This window comes from Tigriopus californicus, chromosome 11, assembly GCF_007210705.1.
Source record: "Tigriopus californicus strain San Diego chromosome 11, Tcal_SD_v2.1, whole genome shotgun sequence".
Lineage (NCBI taxonomy): Eukaryota > Metazoa > Arthropoda > Copepoda > Harpacticoida > Harpacticidae > Tigriopus > Tigriopus californicus.
Genome location: NC_081450.1, coordinates 11,150,431 through 11,173,441, shown reverse-complemented (window position 1 = coordinate 11,173,441; position 23,011 = coordinate 11,150,431). Strand labels below are relative to the sequence as shown.

The following is a 23,011-nucleotide window of genomic DNA, read 5'->3' as shown; positions in this document are numbered from 1 at the left end:
AGAAGCTTGAAATTGTTCAAGGCATCTTGAATAAACAAGAGGAATCGTTGGGCCCAGAACATAACATGTGCAAGTTAACTCTCCAGTATATGAGGTCGTTGGATTCATCCTCAATTAGTGCTGAGGAATATTGTTCCCTATTTTCATGCCCATTTGCAGCCTTTGATTTTGCCGTCATGTCCAACAACTCGAGCCTTTTCCGCTACGTCTTGTCCACTTTCAACCACAAATTTGAAAACTCCTTTCGATTCTTACTTAATCAAATTGCCTCTCAAGGTAACGGGAACCACTGCCAATATTTTTTGGAACATCTCAAGTCTCGTTGCAGTTCCAATGACATTACGGCAATATTGAACAATTTGGAATTGGTGGGAAACCCCCCATTAGTCCAAGCCATCCTGAGCAGAAGAGATATAGAAATGGACCGACTACTTATCTCGAACGGTGCCAATCTAGAGTTTACCAATAACACAGGATGGCGTCCATTGCATTTTGCAGTGCTGAGAGAACGAGAGGATGTGGTGGAACTGTTATTGACAAAGGGTTGTCAAATGACAACCAGAACGAACCAGGGGAACAATTGCCTGAATGTGGCCGCTAAAAAGAACCAGGGTACCAAAGTGGTGGAGTTGGTCATAAAGAAGGCAAAGGAAACCGTCTCATTGGAGAGGTTGGGAAAATTCATCAACGATCGTAATGAAATTGGGGATACCCCACTCTTGACAGCGGCCCTCTATGGCAAGCTTCCCCTTGTCAAAATATTCCAACTTAATGCAGGAGATATTTTTGCAGTAAATAACAAGGCTTGGGGCATTATGCATTGTGCAGCCCTTCAATCGAGTTATGAAATGGTGGAATTTGGATTAGAAAATGAAATGGACATTAATGCAGTAGGGTCTGAAGGACGAAGACCCATCGAACTTGCAGCCTCAACCTCAAATGTTGAATTCGTTGAGTTTCTAAAAAGGAAAGGTGCAGATTTTTGGACCTCGTCTTCGAGTGTTCTACAAAAAAGCTTGACGAATACAAATAATCCTGAGGTGTTCCCATTTCTACTGAAGGCGCTGAAGCTCAAATTTGAAAATCAGGAGGATGAGTTCCAAGCTCACGTGAGTCAACGAGATAAAGACGGCGATACTCCGCTTATGATGGCCTCATATCTGAAGAAAAATGAATTTGCCAATATAATGATCAAGCAATATTCCGTGGATCATCAGGTCCAAAACTTGAAAGGACAAACAGTGTTCCATTGGGCGGCGTCTTCCGGCAATTTGGACATGATTGCGTTGCTAAACGAGGATCTTCAAATGAGACCACAAGAACAAGACTTTCAGGGTCATGATGCTCTGTCAACTGCGATAAATTTCGATCAGACTGAATTTGCTGTTCGCCTACTCGATATTTACACTATTGAGGACTTGCTGATCGCCTCAAATGATGGCCAAACTTGTTTGCATTTGTCTTGCATCCGATTCAATAGTCAGATGGTGGAGGTTATTTTGAAAAAGTTCCATTCGGACAATGGTGATGACTCTCGTGAACAATTGGTTCAGTTTATACACATAGGGGACATCAATGGCTTTAATTCCCTCCACTATGCAGTTCACGGAGGCAATTCTAGAGTTCAAGAAATACTGATTTGCCATGGAGCTGATAAAGCATATCAAAACTGGAGCGGTCTTCATTGGGCGGCTCTTTTGGATGATGTAGACCAGATCAACAAGATAATGGAAGAAAGTCCATCTCAATTGGAAGTCAAGACCCTCGATTTAAAGACGCCATTGGTGATAGCTCTTCAACTCGGGAATATTTCTGCAGTCACCCGTCTCAGCGAATTGGGATCTGATTGGACCACAAAATCAAACACTCATGAAACTGCCCTTCACGCTTCTGTTCGTTCCAGGAAGGTCAAAGTGGTTCAGCTTTGTTGGAATAAGATCCAAAAATTCGCTCAAGCCAAATCAATCCTGGACTTTCCGTCCGAAAATGGGACCACGCCCTTCCTCTTGGCTGTAAAGCTGAAGGAGGTCGATATCATGGGTTTCCTACAACAACAAGGTTGCAACCTTTTTGCCAGAGACAAATCTGATGTAGGAGCCATGGGACATGCCATGAACATGACACCTCGCGTGGAAGAACTGACTCAATGGCTTTTGGATCATGGTTTCAAACCTTTGGAGACGAAAACTAATCTGGTCACAGCCATTTTTAACTTGTCAGCTTTGGACACACCGAAGAAAAAAGTCAGAAGCAAAACGTGCGTTTTGACATGAGCTTAAATTCTTGAATATTCAGAGGTATTTTGCTCTGGTACGTGATGCGCTCGTTTGATAACGCTTCAAGAGCTTTGGGCATTTAGAAAAAGAAATGAAAACACTTTGTTCACAAGAAGACAAAGTTGGAGTATCACAGATAAAGCATAAAAGTACTTTAAAGCACAACAATTGCATTTGGACCGGCTTTCATTTCCTCTCCAGTTGATTCTTCATCTGCTTGACGATCCCGGGTTTCGGCACTTCAGGCACACCATTGCTAGCTGGAATTGTACTTCCATTTGAAATTCCAGTGGGAGACTTGATAACATATATCTTCTCGCCTCGAATACTTTGTCTTTTAAGCCGTCTAGCCATTTGTTCCTCGGTTTCCGAGCGAACTAATTCTCGAGGCTTCGTGATGTGATCGAAGCATATTTTCTTGTTCTTCCAGTCGTACCAAAGTCCAATGGCGCTCAAGACCGTAACGACCAGAACAAAGATCCATGGAGCAACAAATCCAAATTGCCAAAGGCTGTCCCATGGGTGCAAGCAAATATGTTTGAGATTAGTTCGGCAAGGGACAGCTGATTCGTTGTAGTAGAGATCAACTGGATCGATCCGAGCCGCGTAGCAACATGGATCCGTACATGTTAAGTAGCTTAGACCGCAATCGCACTCTTCGTCGCCTTCCACAAGCCCGTTTCCGCATAATGAATAATCCTCGGGTTCATATTCAGGGATTTGCTTCAAGCAGTTCTTCCGAGGATTGCCTAATGTTTTGGTAAGCGTTTCATAGATCTTGTCCCTGGAACAGTCCGAGAAGTCTCTTTTTAGATTCGAAGACCCTGACTCCGACATGATGTAGTCAGAAGTGCAATGTATGTCTTCGTCATGCGGGGATCCAAAATTGTGCCCAATCTCATGGGCAAACGTCACGGAAGAATCAGGAATGTTGGCTTGAACCTGGAAGAGATGAATCAAATCTGATGAATAGAACAGAAACTTAACTTGGCTTGTTCTTCGTTCGTTACTCCGTACCCCATGATTCAGAAGAGTAGTGAAGCCCGTGTTCCACGTGTTATGACAAATTGTTCCACGCCAAGCTAATCCTTGAACACCAGCTGGGAAATCTCGATACGTAAACACATGGGCCAGACAGAAATCTGAAAAATCCATCTTGGAGAACTCTCTGAGGTAGCCATGCTGAGTTTGATTGCACTCCGTGCAAAAGTCAAATAAGATGCGGACTTCCTTCACGCGAAAGTAGAGCGAGTTGAAGCGGTCTCTCAATACGGTGGATTGGTAAATATCATTGAGGCGTTGGACCAGGTCTTTGACTAGAAACGTCACGTTGGCCATGTCTCTATGGTAGTGATTGTACAGAGGCTCATCCACGGCGATAAGAAGCTCACAAGCTTGATCTCGATTCCCTGAGCGCTTGAACCGAGGATGCGATAGCGAGGTTAATAGCTTTGGTAGGAGCACAGTATTTGAACCCTTTGCACTGAATTCACTGAACAAGGGATTTAGGTCATAGTCAAGGAGGGCACAAGAACACGCTAAAACGGCCAAGTTCCAAGCCAAGATTGTGACAAGAGCATCATTGATCAACGTATTTTTTCTTGCCATATTGCCTCTCGTTCTGTTTTGTTGGGTTATGCTCGGTCCCGAATGGCAATTCTCGTTATCTTAAATGTAGAGTTAGGCCATCGCCCACGTTACTACATTAGCTTAGCTTGCTATAGTATAGCAAAAAATGTGGTCGGTGTCAAAATTCAATCGAGAACACCAGGTGGGTCGTGTCAATCACAATTACCTAAATGGTCTACTATTCCATCTACACCTAATGTCAAGATCATTATCACATGTGAATGTGGGCGCCCCTCCCATCAAGAACTGTAGCAGAGGAATTTGATGAATGATTCAATTTTGTGACAAGCATCACTAACATAGTGTCACACTGGATGAGGCACGTTGAAAACTTGTGGCTTATTCATTTGCCAATCAGAACTTGTTTTTAACAACACAAAAATGCTTCTTGCCTCCGTCTTCACTCAGAGTGCTCCCTCCGTTTTTGCTCCTGGTTAGCTGAAAAAATATCATCCTGTTTCTGCAAAATCTTTGTCACACAGTCACATCTTGAACCCAGACCTTTGTCTAGAGGAATCAGAGTACAGGTATTGAACCCGTAAGAAGTAACAAATTTTGCTCTCTTTGGCCGGGGGATAACGATCAAACAAACGCACTGCACCTTCACCGAGTCAACGAAGAGAAGTACCTTACATTCGTCACCAACTCCAAGGGTGAATAAAGTTTACCAAAAGGAGCCAACCCGCTTTAGAAGGGCGGGCAAAAGCTAGAGCTTGCCATCAGCTGACTTGGATGTGAGAGGAGAGCACTTTTTCTCCCGGGCCAAAAGTGGAGAGCCTCGGCCTACTTGTCTCCGGCGCTTGGTGAGAGCCTGGCCAGGCCTCTATCCATGCACTCTATGTAATAACTGTCTTCTATTAGAAGATGGTGCTAGGTTGGGATGGAGAAGATGCTAAAGTTGCGTGATGAAAAAAACGGAAAACTTTGATCTTGAAGGTGCTTTGGTTTTTTGCATACATTTTTCAATCAAAGACATTCGATCATGGCCAAGGTTCAGGCAAAGTTTGACATCAATCATCCAAATTGCTTCTTCATAGAAGAGGATATCTTGGGGGAGGTTTTAGACCTAACGCACGCTAAAACCCCTACATCTTTAGTGATCATATAGCTCTTGTGCGTCTTATCTTGACGGTCTAGGTTCGGGGAATGCAGTTGATAAAATAACCGCAGTAAAAGGGCATTGATGAAAAACCTATTAAAACGGCTAAACAAATTAAGATGAAATTCAGGAAGTGCGTGCCAGAAACTTAAACGCCAAACGGTTTTAGATGAGGACGAATTAAGATCCTCTTGGACCATCAGCAAACTGTTTTTAATTACTACAAAATACGCATTTGGTTACCATATTTAACCATGGAGTCATTTTTCCCCCAACTAAGAAAAAAAAACCTTACCGAGAAGGTTTTAAGCTTGCAGCTATTGTTTGTTGAGGCAGAAACATTCCTTGTCCTTGTTGAAGATCCCATTGTTTAAGACTTAATGAATTCCATTTTATCTTAGATTTGCTTTCGATGAAATACATTTTGAGATTATGCGCTAACGAAAGATAGCCTTAACCATTGTGCAAAGAGAACCACTGTTCGTTTATACCATTCCGTTTTAAACCTCAGACTGAGACCCGTTCATTCATATACGTTTCAGCATTGGAGCAATGGAAAACCTTTATTGATTCAATGTCAATGCATTGTCAACGTCTGAGTGGAACAATTTATGTTTAATCCACTTTTTCCACCACAATGGAAACAGCAGAAGCGGGAGACCCTTGGTCCGGGTCCCATAAATCATGGTCTTGATCAGTTTCTCCACTAGATGAGGTGGAAGAGCCTTGTCGGTTCAATTTCACTTTGGCAGTGGCAATAATATTCTTCTTGGTCGCTGGATCAGGTGGGGACAATGGGATTCGAGAAACATGGACACCCTTGGTCATAAATTGGGCCAACTTCTGATGCATCTCGCCCAATTCATTTTGCTGTGAATGATAGAGCTTAAGAAGATCCCGTAACTCTTCGGAAGCTTCAGCCTCTTTTTGCTCCAACTTCAATTCCTGGGAACAACAAACACTTTATGAAAGTAGCCAAGATACTTCAAGCAACTCAAACACTCTTCATGACATTTCTGGCTCTGGAATCGATATTATTGAGTGAAAAACAAAACGCCTGTCCAATTTGTATAACCATTCTTTTTGCTAACGAGCATAGGATCCCTCATCTGATCACATGAATAGGTCCACGACATTGAGCAAAGATTACCGGTTTACTGTCAGCTCATCGTTGTTATTCCGAAAAGACCTCCATTGTAGTTGTTGAGAGCTCATTGTTAGTGCAATAATCTTAGACGTAAGAGGTTTGTTTGAGGTGGCTAGTGTTTTTTCCGACTTCCACTCTGTCTCTTTCTCTTTTTTTCAATACCAACCTTGGACAGCGTCTGCTCATTAGAAACTTTCAGGGTCTCTAATTCGGTCCGTTCCCTCAGTAATTGAGTCTTCTTCTCCACTAATTTGGTATTATTCCGGATGGCCTCCGTTAGCGCTTGCTTGTCTCGTTTTATCTGCTCCTGGAACAAGAGGAAGTGAATAGGAATATGAGTAAACATGATATGGAGCCGCGCTCTTAGGGCCTGTCTTGCCCAATGGGTCCCATGGAAGAGGGCGAGACATTAGATACCTTGCCTGAATGTGATATGATTCATGGTTTGTTTTCTTTTTACTGAAGGTCTGAGGCGACCTCCCTCAAAGCCATAGGAGGGCATTTTGGTCAATATCAGAATAAATGAATGGCGACGTTGAAATTGCAAGATTCTTGTGACAAATTTTAGGAGACTTGCCAAGCGAGACTGATAATGCTTTACTGTTTCTATTATGAGATTTTTGATGAACGTGACAAACGTTAACTATTACAGGGATAGTCATTATAACGAAAGCAAGTGGAACGTATGAAATAGATCATTTGTACATTGAAGCAAACATCTCTCCCATTAGCATTACACGTATTACACTACTGCTGAGGCGATCTTTTGAAGGCTCATACCTTTGAGTTAAGGCTTAGAGGTTACCCAGAATGAGCATCCGCTCAACACTTTGGCGAGTGTATTTTCATACCGGTTAACGTCCAAGCGCCTAACTCCAAGGTACGTGCTTTAAAAAAACACACGTTTGGTCAAGTTATGTTCGTCAAGAATAATTGAAACCGATTTGGAAGGCTGGAATCAAATAAAGTTCATTTCTACTTGTACCTGGATGAACCAGGTTGGTAAAAGCACATGTCGGTTGGGTCTTTTCCAGGTTTGAGTTCGCTAACATGTTGAAGGATCATGAGGAAATAGTAACTAAAGATCAGGTGAATTGTGAAGGCAAACAGGCGAATCAATGCCAAGACTAAAGTAACTTTTTCACCCCTCAAACCCTAGCAACCCAAACCCAGGAATACCCAGTGTCCATGTCAATGGTTAGGTAAACTTTAATTTTTTTGATTTGGGGTCAGTATCAAATCCACGTTTGTAAGCATGCTATTCTCATCGCCCTCAGTATCGATGTTCATAAGCAATATCAATTTTAGACTTCATCGTTAGCATTCTTGCGACATTACGTCTTGGAACTCGCTTTAGATTGGTTTTAAAGCAAATGCTTGGAGAATCTCATTGCACGACATCTTTAATTGGTGTTTCGCATGACTACGTGCAGTGCTAGGATGCCATTGTTTGTTCGTCATCTCCTGAATTCCATCAAAGGGACAAGATCCTTTACGAAAGAATTATCCTCACTCGATCGTTCATCTTTGTGTAGGAAACAAACCTGTTCTTGTTCAATTTCTCGATATCGTCCCCATTCTTGTCTCTTGGCACCTTCTCGCATCTCCTCCAATGTGCGATTGGTTGAAAACTCTTCAATATCCTCCATGGAGATCCCGGTTCCAAATCTCTTGGCCATTTCTGCCGAGCACTGAGTGTTCAATAATTGGATTTGCTTGGCCAAGGTTTTGCATTCCTCTTGAAGGTTGAGGTACTCCTGCTTTTCCTCCCTACGGATCAAAAAGAGATGGCAATAATATAATCATGGTTCCACCGAATTTGAATGTTATCCCGCGGTTCTTCACTTGAATTTCTTTTTAAAGGAGCCTCGTTCCAATTTGAGCTCCTCACTCTTAGATTGAAGCTGTTGCCAATGTTGCCATGGATACACCAGTAAAGCATCGCTTTTTTCCTCAGGGTTGCCGGAGGGATGATCCGCAGGGCCTGAGACCATGACAGCTGAGGGTGAGTTGGCTTGATCGTACTCATCTTGGGGAAGAATCAATTGGCTTTTTCTCAATCCCACGACCACCTTCAGTTGGTTGATTTGGGCTTGCTTACGAGTCTGCAATGATCGCCTTTTTGAGAATCACGAGAGGGGAAATTTGGTCCCCCCGTTCGTTCTGAGGACTAACCCGGAATGAGTGAAGTGTAGATTTGCCCTCTTGGAACATGGTGTTCTTGTAATTCTGCCTCGATTGCAACCTCGATAAGGTTGTCTCCATCTTTTTCATGACTTTCTCTTGGCTTCTGATGGCCGATTCAACCAAATCCCTGGGAAAGACACAGGTTTGAGTCTAGCCAACTATTGACATAAGAGATTGTCATAGTATACTTGGGGCACGTGTGCACGTACCTACGCCTTCTCATGTCCAGAACAAACTCCAAAGCCTTGGGGTCCAAGTTATGAGGATGAGTTTGGTCCTCGGTAATTGACTCCTCTCTAAACAGATCGGGTTTGATCATTTCCACTTCTTCATTCGAGTTGGGACAAAGATAGCGCTCATCTTTGTCTTTGGGGAGCTTGAGATATTTGGCCTTGACGTGGAACAATTTGGTCAAGTGCTCCACGTGACGATTGTCGGAGAGCTCGTAAGTAACTTTGTCGTAGATAAGCTTCAGCAGTTCCACATATTTGTCGAGGTTTTGTCGGATCTGATCCAATTCAAGTTCTTTGGAGTTGATCTGGGTGAAATATGTACTTTTATTAAGAGAGGAAGAGATCTGATGGTGCAAATCTGGAGGAAATTAGTAACTTGAAAAGATGCAGTATTACTTTGGCAGCATTCAAATCCAATGCCTTCTGGACTTTTTCCACGTTTTCGAGTAATGTATTTTCCTCTTTCTCGGAAGATGTGATTATTTGAAGTTCCTCATACATTGAGATGGCCACAATTTCCGCATATTTCACTTGAACATCAATCTTCTTCTTGGAAGAAATTAATTCAAGGAGCTCCTCGTCAAATCGATCAATCAGGGAATTCATCTTGGCGATCAGTTGGTCCTGATGGAAAACCCATCTGAATATCGGCGAAATGGAAAAGTAAAATATTTGAGTTGTGGAAACTTAAAGTGACAAAATTGTATATCATTCATCTTTCTGATCTGAAGTCTTAAGAACCAAGGCCTCTGTCTCAACGTGAAAGAATAGAGATAATGAAAAGACCATGAAAATGAGGTGTACAGTTTAAGTATTTCAAAAATCATGAAACAAAGAGCATGGTCACTTCGATGTGAATTATTAAGATCTTGACGGTGTAATAACGCACTCAATGGTATCCTACATATATGAGCCCTCTGCATCTAAACTGATGCTAATTATGCCTTGAACATGAAGGTTCTTCGTTAACCAAGGGTGCAACCATACTTCGTTCTATTTCATCAAAAGAGAAACAAGACCAATAATCATTGTATTATTCAGCCTTCGAAATCGAAACTCATGTTTTTGAGTTGAAAGGGGACGACAAAGAAGACCGTCCTTGATTGAAGTTGAAACGATGTTCAAAGTTTGACTGCGTAATTACCTCTGTTCCAAAATGTATTGAATCTCCTCTTCCTCTTTTGACATGTTCCAAGAGAGATCCTGACAATTTTCATCACCCTCTTCGTCATCTTCGCGAATGTCGTCTTGAGCCATCTCTGTCAAGCTTGACATTTTCACTTCCTTTTCCGAAACCAGCCTGCGCAATTTACAGCGAATGGATTTTTGACTATGACATGAATGTTGCGGCTGAGGTAGGGATCTAGTCCGAAAGGAGGAAATATGTCTTACTTAGCTAATGATTTGGCACTAGAAATCGCGCCAATCCCTCCTAATGGTAGGATGGATCCTCGACGCTCGAGCTTGGACTTGGAACCACCCTTGGACGAGGTTGTCGAGTTTTGAACACCTTGGTCGATCCTGGATTCTTCATCACGTACAAGCTCGGCCTTGATGGCCAAAATTTCCACCTCGTCAATCTATTGCAACCGTAAAAATAGCTTATTTCGAGTGAATACTTATATGTGTCAAGATTATATACTTCCTCCTGACGTTTGTGCCGTATTTGGTCTATTTCTGAACAAATCTTCACCTGAAAAGGGTCTCTTTCGATCTCTTCGTGTCTCAGTTGTGGGACTCGGGGAAAAGGCTGTCTTCTCCTTGGCACCAATTTCTCTTGAATTTCAATCAACTCCTCTTTCAATGTTTCGAACTGTTGGATGAGCTTTGATTTTCTCTCCTTTATCTTTGCAACGCGGGCATTGAAGTTCTCTTTGATTTCCCGGATCTACAAATCAGAGCCCAAAATAAGCGCTTGTACGTAGTACGTACCCGACAATGTGGATTGAATTGGGGACTGTGTTAGATTAGCTCTCCGATTGAAATAAGGTACTGACAGAAAGTGTTGATGCTCTTTGCCAAGGACTCAATTCGGTATGAACGCATTGATGAGGGTACCTTCATCAGTAAAGTGACGATTCTCTTCCTTTGTGCATCCTCTTTGACGGGGTGCTCATCTTCGTATAATGGACTGGTCTTTCGTATAAATTGGCCCAAGTTTGGATGGGCCTCCTTGATTTCTTGGACTTGGTCAGGATGGTCTGGGTCATCCAAGGGTTTACGAGCTAATAATTCCTCCCACTGGAAATGAAAAGAGACGCTTTTGTTTCGAGGGGAACACTGACAAAATCTTTTTGTTCTTTGTGAGAGAAATCTTTGACGAACATGCTTGAGTCTGGCCTTCTTTTTGTTTTGTCTCTCCTCTTGTCTCTGTAATGCTTTTAGGATCCTTCCATCCAAAAGTTTGCGGTCCAATGGCTGCTTAAGAGTGTTGAAGGCGTTCATTGAGACCATTAATTGTGTTGGTGAGTTGGAACATTGTATAAGAGCTTGCTCTTCAGAGTTGAGTTCCACGTCACTGTCGTTATCGTCATCCATTTCATCGGTTGAGCCTGATGAGACTGAGGAGGGTTGATAATCCTCAGTGGTTAAGGTGGTTGATCTGAGAGATCCCAATGCGAATGACAACAACAAAATCATTAACAAACGCTTCGATTAGCGTTGCTCTCCATGATCGATTCGTCTTACCTAGAGTCCAATTTCCCCTTGGACCTATCTTGGACCAATCTCGAGAACATATCCGTCTCCAGAGAGATGTTGTCATCCTTGACGATTCGAAATGATTTCAACTCAATATTCTCCCTAAACCAAAATAACGTCAATTGGAAAAAAAACTTGGGGACTCCAAAGCCCGAGCTCACCTGATTCCTTTTACGATTCGTCTGGGTTGTGCAATGTCATCAAGAAATGCCGTTTTAATCCTCTGGAGAATCCGTTCATTACCTTCTTGTTCCATGAGTGACTGTTCGCGAATTTCATCCAAAACAGCGCGGTTCTCGGCTTCAATCTCCGTGTAAGTAAAATCAGTCAACTGGAACTCACTCAACGGAAACTGGAACCGCTCCGGCAATTGCTCATTCCTGGAAAATAATGAAACTGGCGATTCTATATATACCATTTTCTCTCTTTGACATGTCCTCAACAAAGCTAAGAGGAGGAGTGTTGGTGTCATACAAATCAGGATAATGTCAGACCATGTACAAAAGTCGAGACATCGGGGAGAATTTGAGTTATTTCTTCCAACGAGTATTCTTGCGCTATGGTTGGCCCAGGTGTAATTTTGGGTATAACATTCCAGCTCGAGGGTTTGGTTCGACAACATAATTCATGTCTGGCGAAGGCTGTTCCTTTTGTAGACCGGTGTCAGTTCCATGGTCCTTGGGGACTCCAAATAAAGTAACCTTCTTGTTCATGTTCCTTGTCGTGAATACATTTCGGTCGGTCATTGCTGTGATGGCCAAGCGCATTTGATCATGACCCGAGAAAAGACCCTTGTGGAAAGTGTGACCTTACTCTACATACATTCTTGATCCGCACCGGGTCTTATGAAAAGAAATGGTGGCCTTTCAGTCCAAAACTCATTTTATTCTTGGGGTATTGAAAACGAATAAATGCTGATTTTCAATGGAAGAAACGACAACATTGGTTGGCATTCCACAAAAAAAAAATATGGCTTTTATACTTAAAGAAAGGTTTGCTGTTATTGGTGTCGAATTTCTTCCTACTGCACCTTTTGGAATTGGTAGAACTGGTGGCAGTACTTCAGACTAGCTATCAGATTTGGAATGCATGCAAGAACCTGATTGTCGGATCAAAAAAACTTACTTGCTCCACCAGGTGGGCCTTTGACTGGAGAGAGCGAGTTAGTGCACATTCGACTATGCATGCCAGCCCCCTTCTCAATTACAGGTTTTTGAAAAGAACTCGAGGATGGATTGGGTAAATAAAGTACAATGGAAAAGCATAAACAAGAGTCCCACAAGGCTCTCCAATTTCTTGGCCTTTTTCCGCCTCATTTGTCTGCACACGATAGGCCATGTTTGGTTTATAAATCCAATCCATTCAGGCAGCGACTTCTGTTTTCTAGTGAACAGACTCGTTAGGGAAGAGTACTTTGGGCATGGAACCAATTGATTGGGATCGTGGAAAATTTGAGACAACATGGAACCGCGACAATGCCACGGACTTAGACGCAAGAAAGCCAATAAACTTGATTAATGGCTCTTGCCTAGAAATAACAACTCCTACTCGGAAAGGACCCGGGAAGAATGTGGTACGTGGTTAACTGTCAAGTGGCAGCACTTTATACCCTTTAAAAACCCAAGGTGAGAAAGAGGCCAATGTTCAGGATTTCATATCAGTTTGAGATATTCTCAACTTTTCAAACAAGGGCTTCAAAAAAGTTGGTCCCATGCTTGGATGCATGCAACCTTACCAGCGAGCATCAAATTTGCTCACTACGACGACTGTTTTCTAACAAGATGCCTCCGAGTTTTGAGGACTCAGACTTCTAAACAGGATGGAATAAGATGTCAAACAAATGGAGGGGGGTGTATCTTATGGAAAAGAAGGACGAGCTCAAATGCCTTGAGTTACGTTCCCAATTGTACATTTCTAGTGAGCACAGAAGTTTTTTTTTCTTCAAGGAAGTCCAACTCAGTCATGGTAATGCTTTGAGAGCTCCAATGACAAGGCATATTCTGTGATGTTCTCACATAGCAGACAGAGATAAGTACTCCTTAAAGCGAGAAGTCAGGAGGGAATACAACTTTAAAACGAAGATGAATGTGTTGTTGTTATGTTGTTGTGGTATTACGGAAGCTTTTCATGGATTGTTTGAGATTGTTCCGTTTGGAACGGAAAATGGAACATGCTTTGAGAGCATCCTGTTATGGCTTTGGACCGCGATCTAATTGGAAGTGCCAAATATTTTTTGTCATTTCTAACGCTGTGCGCCCGTTGTATTTTGGCCTCTTGCTTTGGATGTTAATGTGGCCAAAACATCCATTTTCCCTTTCCAATCGTAGGGTTCCTCAATGCGTGGATATTTTTTGGCCGTGATCTTTGGTTCTACTTTCGCTTTTTGGTGATCTGGCCGCCTGCTTGGCAATCCTGCTCGCCCTCACTTTCCGCACCAAAAAACATTCCAATTAGCAGGATCCTTTCAGATGTGGTCAATGGAACTCGGTTGATTAAAACACTTTTTGTGCCATAATAATGGCCGACGAAAGACGTGCGCTCGCTTGGATCGGTTTTCTTCCAATGGATGTGCTTGCGGAATCGACCGACATGCTTAAATAAAAAGTGCTCCCATGGACAGCATATGTCAGAAAGAACGTCAATCTGGCAAATTAATCTTGTCCTTTCTTGTTTTTTCATCCCGATCGGATCTCAAGTGAGTTTTGGTGGCCTAGGATCTGCTTGACTTTGCCCTTCAACATCACATGAAAATTGTCTTTTTCTACGATGTTAAAAGCTTCTATTCCCTTTGGTGTTGAGAGTAACATAAAAAGGAAGAGTAACGATTTGGGGGGGCCTTCATCTTCTATACGAAGAAAGCTCCTTCAGTTCCGCCTAAGTCTTAATTGACCAAGAGCCCATTTGCGTCATGATCACAGACATGAACATACGGACCAACTCCGTTATTGGCTTTGCTCAAAACTCGAGCTCCAGCTATCAGCTTCAGGCAATGCGTATGAAGCCAACACTGTAACCATAGGTTCGGATTCCTTCAATTTAGCAACTCATGTCGAGACTGCTTAGGTTTGACTTTGGGAGCGAAGAATTGTTAAAGGTGATGACAAGCTAAAAGAGTTAGGGCCTCGTTGGTTATCAATGAATTGGTGGGCCAAGATCGAAGAAGAACCTTATTTGGAATTGCTGTCCAAGTGTTTACAGCATGGAGAGGGGAAAGAGGAGGAGTGGAAGAAGAAGAAGAAGAAGAAGAAGAAGAAGAAGAAGGAGGAGGAGGAGGAGGAGGAGGAGGATAGAGAAAGAGAAGCAACGCTCAAGGACCATCATGGGCCATCCCACATTTGGAACCTCTCTTTCTTTTCGGCGTTGGAACAGTTCCAAATTACCTGAATCTGCTTCCATTGTCCAGCTTTTACGATCATTGAAAGAGAGAAAGACTTACTGCCATTTACGAGGGTCCTGGGTCCTTGAGTACGTAACACCACCTTTTCCTGTGAAGCTACGGATGGAGCCTAAATAAGAGAGAGATCCGTTCCAATTGGGAAACCAATTGGTGACTACCTCTCCGAGTTATCGTCCGACAGAAGAGAAGACCATTTAGCTCTTCAGTATATTCTTGAGGAAGTTATCATCCAAGTGAGCACCAATTTTGGCCGAAACCTTACTCTGAAGAGTTTGGGACTGTCCTTATTTTTATCATTACGTTTTTTGCCTGTTTGAGTCATTTCGTAATATGCAACAACGTGTAAAGTTAAAGCACTATGGTTTTTCCTTGGCAGGTTTCTATTTCAATACTTTTGTCCCGTACCCTCAGGGGTAAAAACACTGGAAGTAAATATTTTTCGTAAAATTACTTTAGTTTACTTTATCACAATCAAAATAGAAGGAAGAACAACGTAGTAGATAGTGCAATTCCATAATTCAAGGCATATCCCCATTTTGATTCGCCTCCCCGAAACTTTTAAATCAACTTTCCTAAAAGCTTATAAGTTATACCTTAAGTTAATAGTCGCTTACTAGAGGGGCAGGTCAGAGATTGTTGCAGCTCCCCCTTGTGAAAACGTACGCCAAAAAATCGTTTTTCGTCCGAACTTGTCTTGTGTGGAATCTCCTATCACTCACAATGAGTGAAGGCCTGCACTTCATTGAAATTCTATGCATCATTTTTTTTTTATTGCGAGAATGTTTTTCCTCATGGGATCGTTACATTTATTTTGATTAATGTCTTGTTCTCCCACTCTGGGTTCCTGGAGTGCCGTTCGAGGCGATGATCGACTAGAGTACATGGGGTGGGTGGGGTGTTTGGTGGGGAGACCTGGGACCGAACCCATGAACCCGAGTATAGCTCGGCCGCGCGTTAACCAACTGCGCTACACCGTCTCCTTTTTATTCTCCATTTTATTCTATGTTCATGGCCAATACTCTGTTTCCATTCTTTGGGTGGTCTGAGTGGCATACACAATAAACAAAAAAAAATTGGTCGAAAAGCAAAATGTATTACCAACAAGTATAATTTCAACACTCTCTCGTGTAACTTGATGCCTAAAGATGAAGGCCCCTCATATACCATCGTTAAACATCAAAAGATTCAGTTAGTTTCTGACGCTATCTCAAACGCGATGATCAAGGGCTCAAAATGAGCAAACGCTAATTCCAATTTGCTGAATCCGAGATTCATGATTTTCTTGGATATGCAAAAGACTTCCGCTTCTTTTTCATCATGATGTCTATTTCGTGTTGATGAACATTTAAGTGGAGCTAGGTTTCAAGAAAATATATCAAAGCGTTCGTACGTTGCAAATTGATTCTTCAGAAAGAGGTGAATTTTCCATCCTAAGCAGAACCAGAAAAATCTTTTTTCTTCTTTATGGATGTTGTGAGTGTCCAGGAAACTAGAACAAGCTCCATTGTCCCTTTGAGTAGTTTCGATTTCGATTTCCGAGCCCATTTTTAGTTACTTATGGTTGCCTTTTTGTTGTGGATCCATTCACGAATCTATTAGTACATTGGAGAGAGGAGGGCCTCTGAGGTCGAAGAGGGTATTAACCCGCTTGATGCAATTAAGATGAGTAAGATATCACCCATTTCTACCCATGGTTACGTGCGGTTTTGTACAACCTCGTATACAACTCGACAGCTCGGACATCTTAATCAGGGATTAATTCTTGCTTGATCTTCTTGAGTTCACCGGTTCCATTAATGTACTCACTTTTGGACTATTTTGTCAACCAACACATCAAAGTTGTTTGCTATCGCTAAGTCATAGATGTTAAATTGGCCGCCTTGAGGTCGCGTGAGAAAGGACCGATTGCTGGGATTCGATGGAAAAATAATACCAGTACAAGAGAAGGAGTCGACCGGAACAACTTAATCCAATGCATTAAGATCTTATCTTACTCGACTTGTTCCACTCTTAATTACGCTATGTACTTGCAATCCAATGCGGTTCTTTAAGAGACTGTTAAAACGCGATTCTTTCAAACACAATTGCAGTAATCATTTTTCAATGCAATTAAGATCATCAAGTATATTGGATGAATAAAACTTTTGCTGCCTAAAAAGGATTGAATGATGCACTTGTGTCAAAAGACAAAGTTTGGCAATAAGATTTGCTTCAGAAATCATGATTCTTTCGTAACTCTCTTACAAGGCTTCAGTGACTTCATATTTAAACTCTTAGCAGGATATCTAAATGTGTTCAAGTGCCAAAATATTACAAATATAGCAATTTTGCTCGGGTTCTTCTTTCTAGGTCAGTTGTTAAATGGATTTAGCATGCTCAGATAGCACCATGTGAAGTAACGGAAATTCAAGGAAAAATGTAATTGCGACACCCAGATTTTGGGCATTTTTTGAAGGGAGATACTAGACAAACCTGACAGCAATTCGCCCCGAGATTCAATTCAATTTTCAACTGTATGATAAAGCTGCGTTACGAAACTCAAAAAATGTCCTTTTTGGTGCACCGTACCACGGACTTCTAGAAATATGGACTGCAAACGGAAGCAAAAATATCCTATCTCCTAAACCGCTCATCTTATTCCAAATAAGCACTTCATACGACCACAAGATCATGTTGAATAGATGAAATCAGCCAAGATTGAGCCTAAACCTATGCTTACGGAACTCAGGAGACATGTTCAAAGTTATGTAGTAAACACTACATAAAATTTGAATTTTCTGCCTGCTCTTGGTCAGCTGCATAAGCTTTTGACAACATAACTTTGAAACGATCGACTTTGCATGTAAATGATACAAAATTGACGTACCGTTAATTGAAGAGATCTACTTCATTATTTGAGATCTTATTTTACTACTTTAATTCGAAAAGTGGCTCAGAGTGGCTATGACCAAGAGCAGGCCGATTTGCCGGGAAGCTCGTTAGCAGTCCATATTTCTAGAAGTCCGTGACCGTACTAATATCTCGGCTCAATATCAAAGTACTGTTTGCTTGGAGAAGCCTACAAATAGGAACAATTTAAAAATATGCGTGGTGTAGGTTGGTCTATAGTTTTGCTCCATAGAATCTGATGTCAGCTGCTTCTTTTCCATTACTTCTCACGGTAAATAGTCACAGAACATGGCTCGGCTAAAGGATCCTCGAAAACCGGTTTGAATGTGTCTTTCAACGGTGCTCAACCTGATATCCCTACGAACGATAACAACTGAGTTATGGTGAAGGCTTAATGCTTGGCAACTTATATGGTCGATAACAAGTGAGTTTATTTCGTGCTTAGCAATTGAGGCTACCTCTGTCACAAGATCAGATGTAATCGCTTTTTTTATTTATTGGGCGGAATACCCCTGTGACTCGCAAGTCATTTCAAGCCTGAAGACAAGTTTGGCAAAATCGCCCTTTTCTCGAATTATCTCAGAAGGTTATCAAGTCGGTCCGATTCATCGAAACGCGAGGCCATGGATCATGAATACTCTAGTTGGATTTGGTGGTTGATGGTTGGTGCCCTGGTACAACAATGGCCAGTCTAGGTTTCATGTAAATGAAACCAACCACCGTCCAATGCATGTAAGAGAAAGAAATGGTCCTCCCTGCACTTTGCACAAGACCCAAATTCATCATGAGGCTCATGGAACAAAAAGAGCGCTAGAGGAAGACGAGAAAGAAAAGAAGTACGATACGGGCGAGAAGAAAGAGCAGACCGACAACTGACTGTACAATATGTGAAGGGCCTCTTTGACAACGACGGCACATTACAACATACTCGACAACCGCTCTCAGCCTTCCCTACTCCTCATGAGCAGAGCTCCGAAAGCTCATGGCATTTCCCTCTCCGGAAGGTTTCTTCTCAGTCTTCTTGTTCCACAACTGCGGTGGAACAACGGAGGGCCACCCGGCAAAGCGCGGTTCATTGGTGTGCTGCATTGGCGAGAGACTCGGGAGTTCATGAGCCTGATGAAGAGCCGAGTAGTTAACTCATGAGACTTGGCCCAATCACTTGATTCGTTTCTAACCCTATCGGCGCCAATAGTGACCATGATCTGCCTACTTCTGTATTGAAGAAAGGCGAAAGAGGCATTTCTCGAGGTGCAATGGTTTCAAAGGTCCCAATGAAGTAAGCCTCTCTCATGGTGTGATGGTGATTGGTGTTTTCTTCGTCTCCTGAGATTAAGTTTGTCTTCTTCATCCACCACTCTTCTCTTTTGAGAGGTCATGAAGCAAGCTAGCTGCCTGCTTAATGCATTCGTTTGAAACTCTTATTTGAAACTCTAACTATATGGTCGGAAAATATCAGTGGAAGCTCGACTTCTTCTTTTTCATCATCATCGCCGTCTATGACTCTGTGGCTATCCTCGTCAATGCTTAACGGAGAAGTAGAACAAGCAAAGTCAACAATAACTCATTGAAGGATGAAAGAGGAGCTTAGAAAGAGGAAGATTCAATCCTTGGGGAACAAAAGACTCTGGTGGTAGACTTCCACCTTTCAAAGGCTGAAACCCAGTTTTTGGGTTGTAAGGAAAAAAAACCAACCAACCACCCATTCGCCATGACATCCCTTCCCAATTTGCTATTGTCATCTTGCTCACTGGCTTTGGCTTGTCTGCTCCTTCTGCTGAACTTGTCCCCAGCCACCAATGCCGCGAACAACGCGTATTCAGAGCATCGTCACCCGGTCATCCAGCAATTGCAGAGAAGTCCACCTTTGAACATTACAGCCGTGACTGGAATATCCGTTGATCTTCGATGCAAGGTCAAGCTCCACGAGTGCGGGAACTTTTACAGTATTGAGTGGTACCGTCACTTGCCAGGGAATGTCAATGAGCGGGTATATGTCTATAGACACCATTCTGGCAATGCAAAGTCTGAAGGGAGTTGGGAGAACCGAGCTCGGCATGTGTACAATGCCAAACGACATGCCATGCGAGTGAGCCTCTACCCGACCCAATTGCAGGATGAGGCCTTTTATAGTTGTGAGATTACGTATGAGGTGGACGGTCCGTGGTTCAACGACACCTGTTTGACCCCTCAAGTGACCCGATTGAAGGTGTTGGGCAAGCCAAAGTTTCTTGCCATCGCCTTGGAGAATGGGACCAACGTGGATGAGCACACTGTGATAGGGCCTTACAACGAAGGCTCACTATTGGTCTTGAGATGTAGTGCCGGGGGAGGCAGGCCAATCCCAGAGGTAAATATTGATAGTCTAGCTGCTTTTCCATGGGCCGCATGTTGTCAGGACAACCTAAGAGAGTACTTAAGTCCTATGTCCGTTCCATGTGTCTCACAGGACCATATGCAGAAGAGACCCAAGTTGCTCTCATGGGCTTGTTAATTTATGGCCATGCATGTCAAAGTGGTACTCAAGAGTCTTTTCTCCCTGACTTCTTTATCTGACCAGTTTACGATCCAACGGCCTGATTGTTCCACATTTTTTCCAGGTGACCTGGTGGAATGGCACCCAAGAGATCTCCAATTCTTGGCATTGGCGCGTGGAACACGAGAACGGGACGGGAAATGCAAAGAGCGAAATCAATGTTATGCTGAACCGCTTCAATCAAGGTCGGAGGCTTGTGTGCTCAGCGAACAGTTCGGCCTTGGATCAAGCCATGAGGACATCGGTGGTTGTCGATATGAATTTGGCACCCGAGACCCTCACCATGGTGCCTCCCACAGGGCCAATCGTGGAAGGTGGCCGGGTCACCGTCACTTGCATCGCCCGGGGTGCCAAACCCGCGGCATACATTTACTGGAACTCGGAGCCAGAACTGGATCTTAATGATATGCACGAGGAGATCTCACAAACGGGTCAAACCTTTGAGACGCTGAATCGACTCTCTTTTCCAGCAGAGCGCAAACTAACGAGCTTATCGTGCTTTGCCTCCAACAGCGTTCTGGACGACAAGAAGGGCTTGCATCTAAAGCAAGACACCACGATTAATGTCAAATTTGCACCGGAAATTGAGAGCCGATCCTCTGTCAATCTGCTCGAGTCTGTCCATGGAGAGGAGATCTCACTCGTATGTAGATATCATGCCAATCCTATGTTAGGAACTAAAGTGACCTGGTTCTTGAACGGCGAGCCCATTGACTATGAACTTCGGGGTTTCGCACATGAAAGTGAAGATAATTCAGTGCTCAAAATCACGGAAGTGGACAAAAGTGCCCAAGGATCTTACAGTTGCTCGGCTCGGAACGAAATTGGCCATTCCAAACGAGTGGAACAAGCCACAGTTCTAGTCGAGGAAAAGCCACAAGTTGTGCTGACAGTAGAGCCAGATCACCCTGTAAGTGAGCTCTTAAACGCCAACGTCACGTTGAAATGCCAATCCGAACGGGGTGAACAATTTCTCGCCGTGAAATGGTATTTGGATGGCGAGCTACTCAAGCATGTGGAGAGGCCTTTGGAGTGTTTTGTCAACGAAACCAATGAAGTGATCGAAACAGCCGACAACACCAAGTGTCAAATGGATCCTTCCAAGATCATTCTGGTCAATGTTCGACGCACTTTCCACGGGAACTACTCCTGTCGTGGACGAAATCGTGCGGGTTGGGGTGGAATGTCCTCGGCTCGGCAACTCCAAGTCATGTATCCTCCAACTGGAGCACGAATGACTCAAAAGCCCTCTATTGTGATTAAAGGACGTCCATTTCAAGTAAGTACTTATATGAGGGTAGGCAGGGTTTCTTTCCCTTGTAATTGGATGGCTTCGCTCACAATGCTCTCAAAGGTCGAATTATTCTCCGGAAACGTGATCACATGCGGCACAAATGCAGCGAGCACCGCCGAAATGTGCATTTTCAGGTTATGCACTTGGAATGTGTACGCATGCACGCTTTCGTTAATTCGAGTCAAAGTTCCGGAACGTTACAGCTCAATGACGAGTCGTGATCTCGAGAATAAACTTATTTAAGTGGATCCAATTCCTGTGAGCCTTTGTGAGTGAAACACTCTCACATGGACTTTTTGATTGACATATTGGAATCTCTGTTGGAGCTAAATTTAAAGTTTCGAACAAGTCATGTTTATCTCTAATGACAAGACAGACACCCAGCAGTCGCTCCTGACGTTACGGGAATCTATCGTCCTTTAATCTCGTTATTTACCTCACGTTCATTTGTTCCAGTTGAGTTGCGTTCCCGTGGATCCTGGTTTTCCATCAGCCGATCGAGTGAAATGGTACCATAATGGACAAGAAATCAAAGGACAGGAAGGATTCCTGATTGGAATCAAAGAAGCCAAGGCCCACTCGGCAGGAAATTACACTTGCAAGCCCTTCAACCAAGTGGGTATCGCGGCTGAGGTGGACATCAAAGAAGCTAGTGCCAATATCGAGGTCCACATCGCACCCAAGTTCCTTCGCAATTTGAAACCCATCACTGGTAAGTAACCACTCGATCCTTGAACTTCAAAGCTCACTCATTCACATGACCAGGGTTAGAAAATTGGATACATGGATACTAATACACTGTCCGTATCAGCATTTTGCATATACAGTGCATACTGTACATGAGGAACCTAAATTTGTTCGCTTTGCTACTCACATTAAGCTAAGATTATTTGAATCTTGAATGCAGTGGATAATGGCAGACGTGGGGGAATTCGCAGCCTGTCTGAAGGGTTTAGTTTTGCTTAGGTGCACATAATTCTTGGTTCCGAAAAAGCCCCTCAAAATGTACTAGAGAAAACAGTGGAGAAGGTCTCGTAACAAAAGAGTGCACAAAGGAAATAGGACATTTAACCGGAGGGTAGCCAAACTTCGAGCCTCCTTCTGAACCTGAAGGCTTTCTCAGTTGTTTTGCCTTGGAAACTCGAAGAATATTACCCTAAATCAGAACATGTGATGAACGATAACAAAATCAAGGAAAAGTGCCCCAAGCAAGCTCGCAAGGCATAAAATAAGAGACTGCCTCCAGCCAGGCGCTATTCTTGTCAATCTAGACAAAAAAACGCCACCGTCTCACACACACATTTATAGAAATACGATATGCATGCATTCCACAACAACTGAAACTTCTAGGAGCCGAACCTACGTCGTTTGCAATAACGGGAAAACCCGCCAAAAGATTGAGCGGTTTCATACACGCAATCTCGACGGTGCCATTTTATTGAAGAATGAACGCTTTTCGACCTCGTGGTGGTGGGTTTGGTGTTTGTTCGTGGCTGCTAAAAAGTGACTTTAAGAGCCCTTACTGTCAAACGAAATAAGTCATCCATATTTTTTTCATTTGAATTGCTGCTTATGCGACCACGGCACACATACAGTTGAAGAACATGTTCCAAAGCTATAGGAT

General features: G+C 43.0%; 3 protein-coding genes across 3 annotated transcripts in view; 1 reads left to right on the top strand and 2 right to left on the bottom strand.

The window, feature by feature from the left end:
• Positions 1-2,258: 2,258 nt before the first annotated feature.
• Positions 2,259-4,675, bottom strand: LOC131890528 (disintegrin and metalloproteinase domain-containing protein 10-like). Its single transcript, XM_059239884.1, has 2 exons — positions 3,294-4,675; positions 2,259-3,218 (listed from the first exon to the last, which is right to left on the bottom strand). The coding sequence occupies exons 1-2, from the start codon at positions 3,882-3,884 to the stop codon at positions 2,463-2,465; spliced, it is 1,347 nt and encodes a 448-aa protein (XP_059095867.1). The 5' UTR covers positions 3,885-4,675; the 3' UTR covers positions 2,259-2,462.
• A 691-nt stretch (positions 4,676-5,366) lies between these two features.
• The window catches only part of LOC131891167 (cilia- and flagella-associated protein 44-like), a 22,865-nt gene continuing 5,220 nt past the window's right edge, over positions 5,367-23,011 (bottom strand). The window contains exons 4-17 of the mRNA XM_059240692.1: positions 11,433-11,651; positions 11,260-11,373; positions 10,897-11,173; positions 10,630-10,812; positions 10,265-10,459; positions 9,964-10,151; positions 9,716-9,871; positions 8,968-9,211; positions 8,548-8,876; positions 8,327-8,465; positions 7,997-8,256; positions 7,696-7,921; positions 6,318-6,458; positions 5,367-5,949 (exon numbers count right to left, since the gene is read on the bottom strand). Coding sequence (XP_059096675.1) covers positions 5,620-5,949; positions 6,318-6,458; positions 7,696-7,921; positions 7,997-8,256; positions 8,327-8,465; positions 8,548-8,876; positions 8,968-9,211; positions 9,716-9,871; positions 9,964-10,151; positions 10,265-10,459; positions 10,630-10,812; positions 10,897-11,173; positions 11,260-11,373; positions 11,433-11,651 — 3,001 coding nt within the window. The 3' untranslated portion in view covers positions 5,367-5,619. The remainder of the gene's footprint in view (positions 5,950-6,317; positions 6,459-7,695; positions 7,922-7,996; positions 8,257-8,326; positions 8,466-8,547; positions 8,877-8,967; positions 9,212-9,715; positions 9,872-9,963; positions 10,152-10,264; positions 10,460-10,629; positions 10,813-10,896; positions 11,174-11,259; positions 11,374-11,432; positions 11,652-23,011) is intronic.
• Positions 18,739-23,011, top strand: part of LOC131890616 (hemicentin-2-like) — a 7,344-nt gene continuing 3,071 nt past the window's right edge. The window contains exons 1-3 of the mRNA XM_059240011.1: positions 18,739-19,907; positions 20,158-21,372; positions 21,844-22,099. Of these exons, the coding sequence (XP_059095994.1) occupies positions 19,269-19,907; positions 20,158-21,372; positions 21,844-22,099 (2,110 nt within the window). The 5' untranslated portion in view covers positions 18,739-19,268. The remainder of the gene's footprint in view (positions 19,908-20,157; positions 21,373-21,843; positions 22,100-23,011) is intronic.

Coding starts and splice junctions, on each gene's coding strand:
- LOC131890528 (XM_059239884.1), bottom strand. CDS start 3,884: ATGGCAAGAAAAAATACGTTGATCAATGATGCTCTTGTCACAATCTTG. Junction 3,219..3,293: donor CTACTCTTCTGAATCATGGG/GTACGGAGTAAC, acceptor CATCTCTTCCAG/GTTCAAGCCAACATTCCTGA.